The 18,451-nt window shown below is 39.6% G+C and overlaps 1 protein-coding gene across 7 annotated transcripts in view; it reads right to left on the bottom strand.

Annotated features, from left to right (window-relative positions):
• Positions 1–18,451, bottom strand: part of nalcn (sodium leak channel, non-selective) — a 69,237-nt gene that overhangs the window by 21,487 nt on the left and 29,299 nt on the right. For all 7 annotated transcript variants that reach the window (XM_056389231.1, XM_056389229.1, XM_056389233.1 and 4 more), the window contains 5 exons: positions 16,863–16,994; positions 14,169–14,336; positions 10,025–10,216; positions 8,271–8,408; positions 7,631–7,705 (listed from right to left, as the gene is read on the bottom strand). In XM_056389231.1, the coding sequence (XP_056245206.1) occupies positions 7,631–7,705; positions 8,271–8,408; positions 10,025–10,216; positions 14,169–14,336; positions 16,863–16,994 (705 nt within the window). The remainder of the gene's footprint in view (positions 1–7,630; positions 7,706–8,270; positions 8,409–10,024; positions 10,217–14,168; positions 14,337–16,862; positions 16,995–18,451) is intronic.

Raw genomic sequence — 18,451 nt, 5'->3', positions numbered from 1 at the left:
AAAACTGAAATTTACAACTTCCCACCGACTTCCTCATGTTGGTTAATTGAAATAATACTTACTTAATTTGTCAAAATCATCTCAATTGTTGTTGTGTAAACTTCACATCAGTCTAAAAACCAGTTTCACTGTCCCCTCAGTCAAGCTCTATTCCATAAACAGACCCATCACAAAGCTACTGCCTGTGTGTGACTGTGTGTGTGGGGTGGCTGGCTTTGGGTCAAGAACATGGCTGTGCTTCCATTTTCCCAGTCACAATAAATAGTATATAACACGGCCTAAAGAACTACAAAGAAACACCAGTATTGAAATGTTAATAGGGGGGACAAATAATCACAGACAGGAAAGCCATTATTGTGCACATAGAGCATATACAGTATTGTATATCCCCTACAGACTGAACACTCACACAGCTCCACCTCTACCCTCTGCTTACAGGAATCTGGCACACTTTGAAAGAGAGAAAGAATAAAAAAAAATGTCAAAGACTGAGTGAGAGGTCTCGGCGCTCAATGCGCAGAGGATTCAAATGTCTGTTTGTCTGCATGCATTATGTAAACAGACTGTAGATGAAGGAGAGGAGGTAGCTGTTAGCTTTTCTCGCTCTCTTCCTACCTTTGCACTTGCTCCTATTTAACAGTTTCCCAAATGCGTTCCTCATGACTCATCTATCTGGCCTGAGGACCTGTTTGATTACCAGACGTTTCTACTTTCACGCCAACACACACACGGGAATGCAAAAATTAGTGCGTACACAAAAACCACACACGCACTCACACACACACACACAGATTCATCACCACTGACAATTCATACCCATACACACACACGCAGACACACACAAACACACATTATCATCATCATCATCCCTGCCCTTAGGGGTAAACACCTTTTTCTATTTAGTTGATATCTACTGGCACAGGATAAACATTTTCCCCTTCCACTGCACCTCCCCCTGGTCCTGCAGACATTGCTCTGTGGGCAGGAGTGATTTGTTGGATGGAGATGGGTCATCAGTCTCTCCCATCACAAAGCCCACCGACCTGTGACACCGTAGATGAAGGCAGAGCAATAACGGGCAGCAACAGCACCCAATAGACAAACTCGTATTTCAAATCACACACAGCTATTGGACCCACTGTTGTCATTTTCCTCTGATAGAAAAAGGTGTGTCTGGGTAGCACTTTGACATTTTAGATGTATGTCTCTGGATCTATGATTATTGCCAACTGAGGCTACACTGCAAGTTCATAAGAAAGGAAAGTAAAAATCATAATTTTCCTTGGATAAGAAAGGAGGCTAACAAGAAGCAAGTGAAAAATGTCACCCTCTTCAGAATAAACACAACTTTCCATTACTGGTCCCCTCAGAAGGTGCTGTCTCATTGTGTTAGCCATCCAACAGTTCAGCAGCAAAGCCCAAATCACATTCTGTAGATATGCATTGTCCCTAAATTCAACAAATATAATGAAGCAGATTGAAAGTCAATCAAAAATGTTGTATAGTGCTTTTACTGTGACATACTGGCTAATCCCAGATGCAGGAATATAAACAAGACGCCACTACTGCGGTGCTATCTCACTTTGAACTCTCCATATGCTGTGATGTTTGTAAAGGATTTTTTAACAATTTTTGTCATGAATTATGTCCAGGAATGTGTTAGTTGTTAGCAAATATAGTCCGAGAAATTCCATGAAATAAATGTTATAATCTAACGAATATCTTTAAAAAAAAAAAGATATTTGTTGCAAGGCCAAACAATCCTACATGTCTTTTGTTCTCAAGTACAGCTTCATTTGTATATTGTCTGTAATCCTTATGCAGTATGGTTTTATTACCTGTTGTGTGAATAGCTCTACAGCTGTGTAGCGTAGAGTTGCTACATAGCGTCATTGCTATGTAGCAACTAACACTACTGTATAATTTTATTATTGCATGTTTAATTAAAAATAAGTGCAACTCTGTCTGTTATGTGGGTTCAACATTTTCTTCCACCTGATCTGGATTATTACCTGGATCTGCACCAAATTGTACAAACTCTGATATTATAATCCTAATATTATCTCACCTGCGGAGAAAGCATCTCCACCATGAAGTCCTAATAACTTACGACAATCTCTCTTTCCATCTCAAACCAAACTTTATGTCTGTTTCCTGATCAAAATTCAATTTTTTCGATTTCATGCGTTTCAGATTTTTAAATAAATATGTATGTGTATAATAATTTTTATGCTAAAATGTAGTGAAAATATGTTTAGGTCGACTGTGCTATGAACAGAAACACAAGTGGTGTGTGTCTGTGTGGAAAAAGGGGTGGTGGTGGTGGCGGTGGTGGTGGTGGTGGTGGTGGGGGGGGTGGTGGGGGGGGGGTTTCTACTTCCTCCCTTCACTTCTGTTTTCCTCTGCTGTCTACCTTTCTCATGTCCAAGGCTTCATTTCATTAAAAATTTCTAGCAAACCTAATTTCACGCAATAAATGCATTATCCTAATCAACACTGATGAGTGGAGCATACAGAGACGCATGCGCACACCTGATTGTGTGTGTGTGTGTGTGTGTGTGTGTGTGTGTGTGTGTGTGTGTCATTAAGAAATTCCTGATACTTCTGTGCTCTCGGCTCATCAGGTGGAGTAAATCAGTTGTCCATTAGCTGCAGCCCTGTTTACTCTCGCTTTGCTTATTATTAATATTCACTCTTTGTGTGTTTTCATTGTGCGTTTGCGTGTGTGTGTCAATGTGCCGAAAACAAATAACTTTGATTCCCGTTCTCAGGCTGTGATTACAATGCAAAGATTCAGAACTGTTTCACTTGCCAACAGCTCACATCACACAACATTAAAGCAACCAGATATTACAGCACAGCAAGCTTACGCTGATCCACATGATGACAGTGTGACTACCCACAAGGCTTCATCTGGCGTTTCAAACCTGAAACGCTGAAAAAACCAAAGCGAGACACATGGTCTGTCGAGGTTGAAGGATGCAACTCTTTCCCCTGAAAGGCTGGGCTGCAGTCAGTATGCAAACGATAACAGGTGTTTTTTTAGCTACATGCCTTATTGATGATGTCATCATCAATCAGCAACATGGGCAGACACAGTAGTTCTGTTGCCTCACACAAACACACACACACCTGGCAATGGCAACAGTCAAAGAAAAGTAGCTTATACTCATGGAATGACGGGTGGAAATGTAAACCCTCCCTGCTGATGACATGATGACGACCAAAAAGTGTTGCCTGGTAACTTGCCATCCACACTCATCTGTCTCATTACTGCTCCACTGAGCACAGATATAGGCAATAACGGTGCAGATTGGAGCGGATGGGTGGGAGTTTGAGAAATATTGCCACTAATTTCATCAAGTTGAAACTCAAGATAAAAGCTGTTTAAGTACGGTCTTTTAGGGCCTGTTGGACTCGTACATTTATGTAGTTGATGTTGTTGAACCACATTAGTTCTGAGTCATAATGTGATTCTGCACATGCCAGCAGCCAAAACACACTATTTGGCCTCTAAGGTGTGTATTTTTTCTACCTAATGACAGGACTGTTCTAAACAGGATGCTGCTGACCTATCATGCTTGAAAGTAAAATGAATTCCCAAAATGAGTCGGTCAAACTTTTGGCTGGCTGAACAACATTGTTAATGTGCGTAGGGATATGCCGAAAGAGAGGAAGCTGTTGTCTGCTGCGGTAATAGCTCCCAGCAACTTTAATAAAGCAATGCTTCGATCTACAGGGATCTTCTTCAGGCACTGTCAAATGACCATCATCAATATTTTAAGTTGTTTGTGTCTTTTCTATTGATGCATGCCCCATCCCCCATGTGGCAGGATCAGACACTGTTGTCCAGCCCTGCTCTGGCTGGTTCAGGCTGAGGGCAGTTTGACTCTCAATCATGTAGATCACAATCACATTTGTGATGAAATTGTTTGTGTCTATATAATCTATATAATGTCTATATAAATATCTGCTTTGTAATGATGATTTGACACTGCCTGACGAAGATCTCTGTAGACTGGGAGCTATTAGTGTTCGGATCCTCTTTCTGACTTTTGCCTTCAGTTTAATTTTTTGATCCAGCACCTGTGAAAGTCCCTTTGGATGTGCATGCTTTACACCCTGTTTGTCCTTAAGAGAGGAAGCTCCCAGGGGTCCCATACGCAAATGTAATATTATGTACATATGTTGAATTTCCATATATGAAGTATATGTACATATAACATAAAAACATATGTAAAAATTATATATGAAACCTATTAGAAGTTGAAACAAGTTCATATATTGACATAACATGTCTAATCCATACAAATATGTATGTTTATGTATGTATGCTTATATTGTAGTCATATGTAATGCAAATATACAGTATATCCATCCCAAAGCCTGTCAACATATATATTGATGTTATATACAGTAGACTCCAAAAGTCTGAGACCACTTTCCCAGAGTGAGATGTTGTTTTAATAAACTTGCATATATAAATTAAATACATATCATTAACGTATGGTCACAACATATTATACCATATAAGAATTCATCATATAGAGATTTTTAATATACATACATTTACAAATTTTACTATGGGTATGTATATATATATGTTATAAACTTATATCTTCATATATTCAGAGGATGTATATATGTGATGATGATATATCCACTTATAGGTGACATATATGGCAACATCACTGCTGATATGGGGACATATATGCTATATATTATATTTGTGCATGGGGTTAATGATCAGGAGAACTATTGTATATGGAGCTCATAAATTCACTAAATAACACTAAATAAATTAATTCATTAAATGTTGATTGTGATTATTTTTTTTTATATTAAAGTCATATCATGAACGTGACGCAGACATTACATTGGCATTCACCTACCAACATATTGTATATAGAAAACAATTTGAAGAATGGCTCACTATCATCATGCATAATTGTGCTGCGCAGGTGGGCCTTATCGCTCAAAGCTTGACTGCACATGTGAATTTTCATTTCAACGTGACACGTACACACCAAAGACACACATAAAGACGCCGCCGGCACACCTGCAACCACACACGTGCTGTATGCCTCAAGTCTTTCATGAAATACAATGAGGAGCTGACATGTTTGCTTGGTTTTATAAACTGATTTTCTGACACACATGGAGCCCGATGGGGGGATGGGAGATTATATACTGTCACCGACAACTTCAAAAAACATATTTTTCTCCACGGTAGCTACGAATTCAAGGTTCAGCTTAACAGTAAATTCAGCTCAGATTTGCTCACTTTGACACATTAGTCAATAAATGCCACTATTTATGCCACCAACTGTACACATGTTCCCTTTATTGTCAACATGTGTGCAGCATCCCTCCGCTTTCCATACAAAACACACACACACACACACACACACACACACAACACACACACACACACACACACACACACACACACACACCCCATCAGACAAAATTCTACAATTTGCATTAACTCACTCTTTGAATAGTTTATTCTGCTTCAATTTTTTGTTCCATTATTTCCAAATAATTTGAACAGTGTGCTCAGCCAACTGTGAAGAACAAACAATTAAAAAATGTCCCAGGGAGGAGGAGAATACACACGTGGCTTTTGTGTGTCAAACTCTCACTCTAAATATTGATTGATATCCTCTCCATACACACAACACTCACTGAAACAACAACGTTTTCGAGCTGAAAAGAAACACTTTAAGTCTTTAGGTTTTTCTCTGTATGGTCATTTTTTTTCTCTCTTTTTTTTTTTTAAAGAGCTTGCCATGGACACAAGTCACATTAATGACAAATAACAAACATTACCAGCTCAATGAAGTCATTCATCAAACAGCAGGCAAAGATGATTCATCACATACACAGTAATTGGTTTCTCATCTCTCACAGCCCACGTGTGTATTTCTTATAGAAAGGTTGGACATGTCATTGGGCTTGTGCCATGTTTAGAGAAGCCCTCTCTTGTGGGAGGGTTATCAGCATCTATGGTTCTATTTATAGTCTGTCTCTGTATCCATGATTGAAGCACCTGTAAAATAGGCAATTTTACAGTCACTGCGTCTAATCACTCAGCTGTGGGTGGGAAATAACCTGTCCAGGCAAGCTGAGACTTGCCATCCAGCTACGAGTCCACACAATGTACAGCGTTTCTGTCAGCAGACAGACTAATTAATTTATGGGATGGCATTGTATGGATGCAACTCTCTGTCTGGGACCATTCAAGAAGCAGTTTCCCTGTAGAACTTTGTCTGCAGCTCCACTTCATTTGCATTTGATGACAGAAACTGCTTATTAAGGTTCACCCATTGAGCAGCGACGAGCACCGAGGCCTGGTGTGTGTTAAGTGCCAGCTTTTTCACACAACAGGGTTTGGCTTTTTTTTCTTCTTTTTTTAAAGTTAATTGCCCACTTACTCAACCCTCTAGAGAAAAGCCCCAACAAGGTGAGAATGAAGAAATTAGTCAGAGCCCTGCCCACATGTGGTCACATAATTCAACCCTGCTACTCTAAAATGTAGCAGCAAACAACAAGCAGAAAAGGACAAAAATCATTCACCACTTCAGATCACAGGGAGAGAAATGTGTACGCATGTATACTTTCACATTTTGCTCTTTCACTATTCTTATTCTAACTTTTTATTTGCGCAATAAAAAAAAGAGGTTTTATATGAGAACATTACTGGAAAAGCAAATCCATTGTTGCTTTCCAAATTCAGGAAGAATTTATACACTATGCAGCTTACCAACAGTTATTTTAATGACACCAACTACCCATCTTAAAAAAAGGTCAGATATTAAAAAAGAAAACCAATAAATGTAACATGATGAAAAGGCAACATATTGAAACAATTGTTGCCTTGGAACTCTTCATTTCGGCATTGGAAGCTTGCTTGTTCCCAAAATTGGTTAATTTCAACATCATGTTTGAGGACAAGAAATGAGCAGACGACAGCAATGAACTAATAAAAAATAACTTCCATGAGCTACAATGGAACATCTCAATGCATAAAATAAAAAAATAAAAAAAATCCACTAACAATAGGTTGTTAGTGGCTCATTTATAACCAGTTCATGATAAAACACACTTGAAGGCACAGAATATTACAAAAAAAAACAAAACAAAAAAAAAAACAGGCAGGATCGTTAACATTTTGATCAGCAAGCCACAGTGGTTTAGCCTGGCAATGTCATGCCACAATTTGAGCTTTGTTCTCTGCAGTCTGGCACGGCAATGGATGAATTAAATTAAATTCCTAAACTTTCCACCAAAAGTTACTTTCTCCGGTGAAAATAAAGCAGTTTGTCTTTATATCAGCAACACCTAGTTTTCATAGTAGTTAGAAGGTTTGGGAGCTCTGGGAGGCGCTGAGTCGCATCATCTAAAGGTTGGCAGATTTGTCAGCACTTACTCTGTCTAACTTGGCTGAAGTTGAAATCATGCAGTGAAAACTAAGCCTCCTGCACTAGGAAACCACTAACTACTTCTCTTTGTTCGATGCTGTATATGTGAATAAATGAACTGTTTGTATTCCCAGATAATGATCGCAATTATCAATCTGAATATGAACTTGTTCAGTCCCTGCACATAATGTACATAAGCTTTTTACCTGTTTGAGCTTCTTCAGGTCCTCATCCAGCTCCAGATTGTCCAGGATCACAGCCACAAAAAGACTAAGCAGGATCTAAAATGCAACAAAGAGGAGGCTCATAAGAACATATGTCCTGTGTGAACACACTATAATATGTTAATGTCATGATAACCATCATAATAAATAATTAAAAAAAATTTACAAGTTTTTCAAAAGTACAGAGTCTGCTCAGTAATTGTATTTGTTGCTTGTTCTGTCCTGGAAGACGTCCTTTCTGTCTGGGTTGAGGTGTGAGTCATCCAGAAACTGCCTGTGCTGTCTGATGGCTCCCCATATCAAAGGGCCAAACACTGAAATGTCAGCACTTCTTACGCCTGCAAGTCTGATTAACTGTGATTAGATGTACCACTCGAGAGAACACTGAAGGGGAAGGGGGGCACTAATTGAATGCATTAAGAAAACAGTTCATGTATGCTTTTGCCACTTACTTTCCTCTAAGCTGCTTTTACCGACCAAAATAATTTCATAGGAGTTTGAATAGAAAACTGCAGCAAATACACAATGTACTTAAAGCAACCATAACAAAAAAACCCACATTTCAACAGTCTCTTTAATGTATCTGACTTCTATAGTTGAAGCAGCACAGTAAGTTCCTCACCAGGGTAGCAAACAGATGGTAGAGGATGAAGTAAATGGCGACTACCGGAGCCCACATATGACCTACAGCTACCAGGGTCTGGTCCATGACATCTACCCAACCCTCCTGGGTTAAGATCTGGAACATGGACATGAATGCCTACAGGGAGAAAAGCACAAGAGAAAGTGAGAGAGGTAAAAGGCTAGAGAGGGCAGCTGAGTGTACAAGTGGAAGCAGAGGAGAAAGGGAAAGAGAGAGAGGGAGGAAATTACACAGTGAAAACAGACAGATTTGATATTTGAACCATGCTTTTTCACAGGAGAGCAAATATCACACAGCTGATGCACGTATCCCCGTCTGACCATCTTGTTCTAGCTCGTGATTGTGAGATTTTTAAACATAAACCAGGGAGCAAAGGGAGGAAGGCAGCAGACAGCCCCCTGTTTTTTATTCTATTCTGCTTCCTTCTCATATACTTGCTAGAGGTCAGATGAAGGTGTAGCGAATGGCCAGCTGCGACATGGTGGCCCCTGGAGTCAAATGGCACGCCTGCGCTTCCTCCTTAGAATCTCACCTCCAGACAGCAGCCCCCTCCCTCCCTTCCAGCCCCTCCCACCTGCTACCATGACCCAGTCACTGTAGATAAAGATAAACCCAGCAACAGGTCTGCCCAAAGGGGAGACCGCCAAACATCATTACTATGATGTGTGAGCGTCGTGTGCGTGTGTATGAGGCACAGGCATTGCGGAAACGGAGAGAGAGAAAACAGAAGGGTAACGCAGCATACAAGTGGCATCTGTTTATGAGCAACCGTTCATGTCCCGCTGTGCCTGGGATCAGTAAAATGTTGGAAGGGAGAAAAAAAAAAAAAATGAGGAGGGAGAGATGTGGCTAATGAGAGAGAAAGAAGCTCATGAGCACTTAGAAATCAAAGGAGGTTCCACACATCTGTCAACCCATCATGCAACCCATCATCAACATCTGGAGGACCCCCATTGCTTGTCTGAGGTGTCCCCTCTGGACCAACTCATATGAATTTCGAAATTTTTATGTGGTGTATTTTATATACTACCTGCATCTCGCAGTTTAAATTACATTTCATGTTTCCCTGAGAAGAAATCGTTTTAACATTTTCATGCCAGGTGTGTTTGGATCAGTTTACTCGGAGGTGAAAACACTACTATTCAAAATTAGGTGACTCTTACAGCGGAGGTTCCCTGAAAATGCTGGCTTCATACATTTCCAAACAAGCCGCACTGCATCAGGGGTAAGAATGCAATCTAAACTGAATAAAGTGAGAATAAAAATAGTCCAAATTGCAGCATTTTAGGGGAATAAGGAAGAACATGTTGATATCTGATAGCCAGCAGGCACTCACAGGAAGCCCTGCATAATACAATGAAAAGAAGTCCGATCACAGTCCAGACTGGTTACCTGCTACTAGGTAACTGCTCCCACCTGCTATTAACATAGAGTAAGAAAAGAACATCATGCAAAAGTTAACCAGTTAAAAACAGAATGTATTTAGATATTTTTGTGCCTAACAATATGACTTAGGAGTTTTCTTTTTTTCTTTTGCTGTGACTCATTTGGGCAAATTTTACTTTAAAAAATGAATATAAAAATGTGTACCCTAACTTAAAAAAGTAGCTAAAGGTACGATCATATCCAAAGACACTTTCATAAATAGACCATGTTCATTTTCCTTAACAACATGCATCAAAAGAATTCCGATTGTTCTCTGGGTGTTAGGGTGAGTGTGAGGGATTTCTTACTCTGGGGAATGTGGTGAAACGGTCCAGCTCCTCCACAAAGCAGAACATCTGCAGGCTGATGGCCGACATGACGATGAGAAGGCTGGCCGTGAACACCACCAGGCTGCCTAGTTTTTTACCCGGACCAAATATCTTATACACGAAGTCCTCCAGCGCTGGGGAAATCTTAATCAGACGTACCACACGTAGCACCTGAGGGGAAAACAAACACAACACCTTGCTGTTTGTGTGACCATTGTTAAACAGTGCACATGTTGGCCTTTGGAACAGTAGGATAATCCACACCCAAGGGAGCAGGAGGTGGTAATTTAAAGACAGTTTAAAATAAATATCAGAGTTATAAAAGCAAACATGGAAGCACATTGATTACGTATTGATTTTAAAAGGGAGAACATTGATCTTGACCCAGTGGTGAAGGTGCAGTGATACTGTGCTCTGTCAACAGGCTTAGTCCCCAAATTGCTTGTGGTGACAACAACCCCCAAAAGCTAATGCATCTTGGTCAGGCTTTGATCGGGGATCCAGAGAGTGGCTATTGATCGAGCTTCGCACTGTGATGCCACTGGCCAAAGGTTTTTCTTTAGAATCCATCTCTAAGCCAAATGAATGGCTACTGCTCATTCCCCAGATATGCAGCAGGGAAAAAAAAAAAAAAAGAGAGAGGAGACAAATGTGGGACGCTGCTCTAAAAGGGAACCTACATTAAGCAAATACAGTAATAACACTCACAGCATGATGACAGATGGGATGGGAAGACACTACCTTCTACTCCTGACAGACCATGATGACCACTATCCATTTTATAACAGATGCAAGCTCTGAGGCTAAGAGCTAAGCAAACCGTGAGAGGGGAAGTTCACAGAGGACATGAGGCCATTGCAGCAAAATTCATCCTTTGCTTATATTTCTTTTTGTCTCCAGCCTAAGATCAGAGGAGGAACTGAAATAGACATAAGAAAAATATAGTTAAATATATTATATTATCAAATATATTATTCTAAATGCTGTTGTGTCTATCTATTATTTTGCAGCAAATCAGCAGAGCTCTAATCACATACCACCGTGGCGATATCGATATCACTTCTCCTGACATGATACCAAGTATAGGACTTTGAGTATCAGTCCATACGGAGTACTGATCTCATAGTGATCCTTTTTGCTTTAACTTTAATGTTACATTGCTTCATGCCAATCTATTACATGGAAACATATTATTGGGATCATTCTTTTCCATGTAATATAGGAAAAGGCAAATTTATTTGTATAGCTCATTATCATACACAGAGGTCATTCAATGTGTTCAACAGAAAGAAAAGAAGCATAAAAATAGAAGTCAAAAGCATAATAAGAAAACAGTATAAAAACACAGATAAAATAGATAATATATCATTAAAGTGCAAGATTAAAAGATTAAATGAAGGAAGAGAATGGAGCAGTTGAAGAGGAACAACAAAAAACATACTTTACTTTATATTTATATATATTTTAAAATTTGATCTCTTCAGATCTAAATGAAAGAAACAAATGTGACTGTGAGAGGACTGTAAAATCCAGACGTCATGTGCAACCTTGACTATAATCTCTTTCATGTGATATGCAAAAAACAAATGACTTTTACCAGAGGTTATCCCAACCACAGTTCAGGCTCAGGGCCAGATCTGCAGAAGATAACAGATGAATGACAGGATGCCATTGCATGGCTGAATCAAAACCATGTGTCTGCTACCAGTGATTAACTAGGAACAACGCTCAGAGAAAGGCTTTCTAGCTGCGCTGCATATGTGCGCTTCTGGCTCCAGCCTCATGCGAGACAAAGCAATGCTTAACATAAAATTGAATTAATGTGACACATTGTCACTGTCACAGATATCCAATCCAGCATTTTAAACCCATATTGGCCAGATACCAATAACCAGAATTGGATCAGGCATCCCTACCAGAAATGTCCAAAAATTATACAATTGGCTGGCTCTGTGAATGAATAAATTGACTGGACTGTTAAATTGTGCTGCTACTGAAGTCATTGTAATTCTGAACACACTGAGACAGAAGTGTCAAGGTGGGTTCCATTGGCTGATTAAAAAACGTTCTGCCAAGCTTATGTGTGTGTGTCAAAGCTGTAGGGCTCTAAGTAGGGGTCTAAAGCGTGTGACATTTTGTCCAGACTGAAACACATTTGGTAAGGCTAACCTTTAGCAGTGGTTGGATATAACTAAATAAAAAAATAAAAAAACAGAGACACTCAATGATTGCTTAGCCTAGTCGCTTCTCCTGTGGCTAGGACACAATTCTGATTCCAGCACAGAGCCTTAAGGTTAATCACTTGTGACTAAATGTCACCAGCTTAAAGTAAGATCTACATGGAAAAACATGAGCAGGGAGAGTGACAGAGAAATACTTTCCCCATGAGTGAGGCATTTACTTCCACTCGCTCATAAAGAAAAGCTTATTAGCTAAAGGCAGAATTGACTAATTGCTTTCGGGAAAAAACTGATGGGAATGTGCACAACTACACAAGTGAGGCATTGCCACAACTAAAGAAATCTACTGGCAAACTTTTTAAATTCTTGATACTGAATCCAACACCCAAACTTGTTTATCGGCTGATATTGAGTACTGATCCGAAACCACTGCGTTAAAAAAATGTTTAATAGCTGTATACTGCTAACCCTATGTAGATGTGATATGACTGCTATCATTGTTGTATGGCATGGCTCAGGTTAAATCCTGCCATAAAATCTTTCTTTTATTATCTAATTTGACAATCATGAAAAAAATAATATTGAAATAAATAACTTTTCTCACACTATATTAATAAATTACATTGTATTAGATCTGTGCATAGAATTGCGTACTTGTTGATACCTGATACGGTATTTTAGGCAGTATCAGAGGCATTTCCAATACTAGTATCTGTATCAGAACAACTCTAGATAAAACCAAAGACAGTCATCATTTTTGTCATTGTCATTGATGCCATTATGTTTGATGCAAGGAGCATAAAGTCAAATATTTAGCTACTAGATATGACATATAGACCACCACACAGCCCTGAAATGTAATTAAAAAAAATATTTCCAATTTAAATCAAATTAAATGTTGGTGATACATTACATCATTCCATTTTTACCTTAAAACTCATGAATACAATACTGCTCACAGGGTTCACAAACAAACTCTAATATCATAATAATAATAGATATAGATATAATAGATAATGGAGGGTCTCACAAGCACATAAAAACTTTTCAAAAGTGCTTTACAATGCAAAACTGAAAAAAGGCATAGAGATATAGGTCTTTTATGGGAACAGATAACCTGGCTGAAGCAAATTTCATGTGTCTGTAATTTTCATACTTTAATGAAAAGATTGTCTGCAAGGAAGAAAACATTCAACAAAACACTATTGTTTTGGAAAATTTTGAACATTAAATCTTTGGTTAAGAAGCATTAAGGCTTGTGAAATATTATCAAAGAGCAGGAATTCAGTGGACTGCTGCTACAGTACATGTGTTTGTATGTGACTGCTTGAATGTAAGCCTTGCACATGTGTGGATGACAGCTGTTGAGAGAGTCAGACAGGATCAGGGCAGCTTGTCTGGTAAAGGCTCATTACAGACACATCAAGAAGCCCTTTCCTATCAACTGTCCACAGAGCCTTTCATCAGCTACACCGTACTACCTACAGGAAGGTCACAGGGGTTAAACGTTGGACATAGCACCAAAACTTTAATCCTGAATGACAGCATTACACCTACATGCCACCATTGCCACGTGGGTCATTGCCACAATATACACAGGTGATTTTGTATTTCTGTTGTGAGCGGAAAAAGTGTCTAAAAACTAGGAAGTGAAATTAATAAAAACGTGTCCACACCTTGGAGGATGTTAGATCACACACACACGTAAATGTATAGGAAACAAAGGAATTTACATGCAAAAATAATGTACACAGAGGAGAGATTGATTTGTCCTCATTCAGTGCATGATCACAGGTTACAAATGGCACCAAATGATTCACAGCTTTTGTTCTTCAGGTGTGGATGATGCAGTTTGATATTCACAATAGAAGGGGGGTTTATTTATGTCTATGAAATCATGCATTCCTGCAAGGGCATAAACATGTGTACGTGTGTATTCATACCTGAAAGTAGGTAAACTGGGAGTGGTAGAGGTCGGGGTAGATGTGCAGCGTTGTGCCCACCACCAACAGAGATTCAAACTTGTGCAGAGAGGAGCTGATGTAGCCAGTGAAGCCGAGACACCAGATCTTCAAAAGAGCCTCCAGGTCAAATAAGACAGTAAAAGCAACCTGGGATGGAAAGAAGAAAGTAGAGATCGGTGTTGGCGTTTACATCCTGTCACATCCTGTTACATCTCCCACAGCACAAAGGTAAACCACACTGGATACAGGTAATCAGCTCCTTTGCAGTGAACAACAATGTCGTATGATGACGAGTTTATAAAATTCAACTGTGATTTACTGTGACAATGAACCAATAATAATAATAATAATCCAATCATATATTTAATAATACATTCTACCACTCTGAAAGGAGCCACTCGGCATGCTGATAATATGTTTGTGTTGTTACTTAAATGCAAATTTGAAGGCATGACTTGTATGTATGTAATATTATTTTTGATATTCTGGTAGTGCATACCTTTATTAAAAGAGACAATCCACCGAAAAAGTACATTAGCTGGTCACAGGGAGTAACACACAGTGTCTAACCTTAGTTTAGGTTTTGAGTTCACACATTTTCAACAGAAAGCCTGTGTTGGAAACTCTGAGCATGGAATTTAAAAGCATTTACCAGTCAGGGTTGGTACATAACATGACAACATAACATGCTACCTCATCAAGTTACGGGAAATACATTCACTGACCACTTTATTAGGAACACGTGTACACCTGCTTATGGATGAAATCATGCAAACAGTCGTATGGCAGCAGCGCAATGCGTGAAACCCTTCAGATACAGGTCAGGAGCTTCAGTTAATGTTCACATCAAACATGAGAACAGGGAAAGAATGTGATCTCAGTGACTTTGACTGTGACATGATTGTTGGTGCCAGACAGGCTGGTTTCTGTAAGTGTTTCTGAAACTGCTGACCTCCTGGGATTTTCACACACAACCGTCTCCAGAGTTTTTACTCAGAATGGTGCGAAAAACAAAAAACATCCAGTGAGCAGCGGTGACGCAAACGCCTTGTTGGTGAGAGACGTCAGAGGAGAATGACCTGACTGGTTGACAGAAAGGCGGTGGTTACTCAGATAACCACTCTTTACAACTGTCGGTGAGCGTCTCCGAATGCACTTCACATCAAATCTAGGCAGATAGGGTACAACAGCAGAAGACCACATCAGGTTCCGCTCCTGTCAGACAAGAACAGAAACCTGAGGCTGCAGTGGGCACAGGTTCACCAACACTGGACAGTTGAAGACCACAAAAACAAAGCCTGGTCTGATGAATCTGGATTTCTGCTTAGGGTCAGAATGTGGCATGAATGAATCCATGGAGCCAACCTGCCTTGTGTCAAGATTCTAGGCTGCTGGTGGTGGCGTAATGGTGTGGGGAATGTTTTCTTAGCATTTTGGGCCCTTAATACCAATCAACCATAGTTTGAATGCCATACTGTGTCTAAGTGTTGTTGTGCAGCCTTTTATGGCCACTTCCAGCATGACAATGAGTTCAGTTTACTTCAGTGGCCTCCCCAGTCACCAGATCTGAATCCAGTAGAAGACCTCTGGGATGTGGTAAAACAGGAGACAGACAGCATGAATGTGCACCTAACAAATCTGCAGAATCCAAGAGGAATGTTTCCAACATCTTTTGGAATCCATGCCACAAAGAACTGAGGCTTTTAAAAGGAGGCTCTACCAGTATTAGTATGGTGTTCCTAATACAGCGCTTGTTGAGTGCACAGGATTTGTGTTTTTGGACCTCATAGCAGGGAATCTCTGTTTCTTGCTATAGTAGTCTCCTAACTTCATGTAAGTACAATAATAAATCACTGGAGGATCTGAACGCTTCTTCCACCACTGTCCTCAGCAGCGGGAATACAGCAAGAAGGAGAGAATAAAATTGGCACCTCACCAATAAAATGTACATTTCTCCATTTAACTCTAAACCCAGTGCCTCCATTTCCTATTTTCCCTTCACAGCCTTCACACAGACTGGAACAAATCTGCAGATCGATGACTGTATGATATGGGTGGAGGCAGTGAGAGAAGGTAATATAGTGTGTGGTTTTTCCCTTTTCTTATCTCCTCCATTCAGCTGTGTGAGAGAGAGAGAGAAGTATGAAGGGGACGGGGGAAGGTGGGCGCACTCCTCGCTTTACCACCTGCATGCTGATGACATCAAACAAACCTACACGACACACACACTGTGTCACGTGAGTGTATGTGTTCATGTTAAATCAATAAAATAAAAAGAACAAATAAATATACTAAAGTAGATGAGTCAACAAACACAAATAAAATATCTTGTTCCTACTGAACAAGAATACATACACAGGTGTATGGATTATAAACTGGTAGCTTTATCCTTAAATCCCCATATCATTCATATTATGCAAATTCAGATTAATAATAAACCATAACATTACCATGAATAAGGACAACTACTGTAGAGAAAAACCTATGTGAGTATCAATGAATAAGATTTTTAGTTCTTTTAACATAAGATGAAATCGAAACCATGATCTCATGCTGTTGTGTCAAACTGAATCAATATTACACAAAATAAGGGTAACCTTAAGGTGGACATTTGTAATTTCTAAGAAAAAGTAGGAAATAAAACAAACAAACCAAAAAAAAAACCCATCTCACCTCGGCCAGGTAAAACTCGTCATAGTGCCTGCGGTGGTTCTCGCCTTTATAATAGTTGCTAGCAGCAACGATGACGTCCACAGCCACCATACTCAAGATGAACATGTGGAACACAGAGGACCGCATCAGTTGCTGTGGAAACAGAGCAGTGTTCAATTGCAATCAATGTAAATTGCACACAACAAGCAAAAGAAGAAATTTGGTTTTGGATATGAGCCAGCAATACCATGATAATAAATTACAGCGTTGTGTGAGATATATCATTTCCAGTCTGATTGGAGGTTACGACTCAGACGGACAAGACAAGATAGACAAAGCAGGTACAGTATATTGCACCACTGAGTGAAAACTATTCTACAAGAAAGATAAGGAAGCAGGCTGATGAGGTTTGCTTTTGCTTCAGTGTAAATGTGTTCCCCCCATCTGCACAGTAAAGTCTGCAAACAGGAAGTTTAGTGTATAACAACAGCAACAAGACGATGCTATGACTGAAAGACTTGTCTTTGAGTCAAGATCTGTAACCTCTAACTTCTTTAGGAAGACTGCACCTTTGTGTTTCATACTGTTTACTATTGGCATTACAATGTGGTGATATACGGCTTCAAAAGGCTCAAGATAAGAAAACTAAAAACATAAATACCCTGCACCCAAAACTACATTCCAAATATTCACAGATACAGTATAAATCCACATTTACAGTCAGAATAAAGCTTTCAGAGAAGACAGGCTGGAGGACAGATGATGGACTGTCAGATGTTAGAAGACAAAAGGAATATACATGTGGTACCACAGGTGTGGGTTCTCTCTTATTGGCGGTGCCAACCATACACTGTATTGTATATTAAGAAGTGGAAACAGGCAAAGAGGGCCAGCAGCTACACTGCAGGAAATTCAAAGCAATCAGGAGCCTTTCTTTGGCTGCTGGGAGAAACATCCACCCAGACAGCAGAATCAGTGTGTATTCAGGCAGCTAGAAACAAAAAGGAAAAAGGGGGAGGGGGGTAAATGTATGTTATTTCCTGTGGGAATTGCAGTGGCATTGAACTCCTACAACAACAACACATGATAGAAAACGATCATGACATTAGAGAATGTGAAAAAAAACGCTCGGAAAACACACCAGAGTCGCACAAAACATGCACTAACATAACATAACTGTGCATTCCTTTGGAGACAATGTGACAGATGTGATCACAGCCTTGAACTGCATGTATGTAGCAGAAGGAACAGCTTGTGAGTGGGTAGAATCACTCACCCTAAAAAAAGACTTGCATGTGAGATTGGCAATAGGAAGGATTGAAAAAAAAAAGTGAAAATAAGAGGAAGGACTTTAAGCCAGATGAAGAGTGTTTTTTTTTTTTTTGGTTTTTTGTTTTGCAGCATTGCTGGAAAGATCAAACTCGCCCCAGGAAAACAGGACCACTGCCATCCACCCTCCTACACACAAATACTCTTACTGTACAAAGTCTTTAAAGCCGGATCTGCTGTTGTGTTTGGTGTTTTGAAAACAAGACAGAATTAGTCAATAAAATTACCTGACTGAAGGTGTGGGCAAATTGTATGATGTATGTTTTAAGGAACTGAAAAAA

The sequence above is a fragment of the Seriola aureovittata genome, chromosome 11 (genome assembly GCF_021018895.1).
Source record: "Seriola aureovittata isolate HTS-2021-v1 ecotype China chromosome 11, ASM2101889v1, whole genome shotgun sequence".
Taxonomy (NCBI): Eukaryota; Metazoa; Chordata; class Actinopteri; order Carangiformes; family Carangidae; genus Seriola; species Seriola aureovittata.
This window is presented reverse-complemented; position numbering and strand designations above follow the sequence as displayed.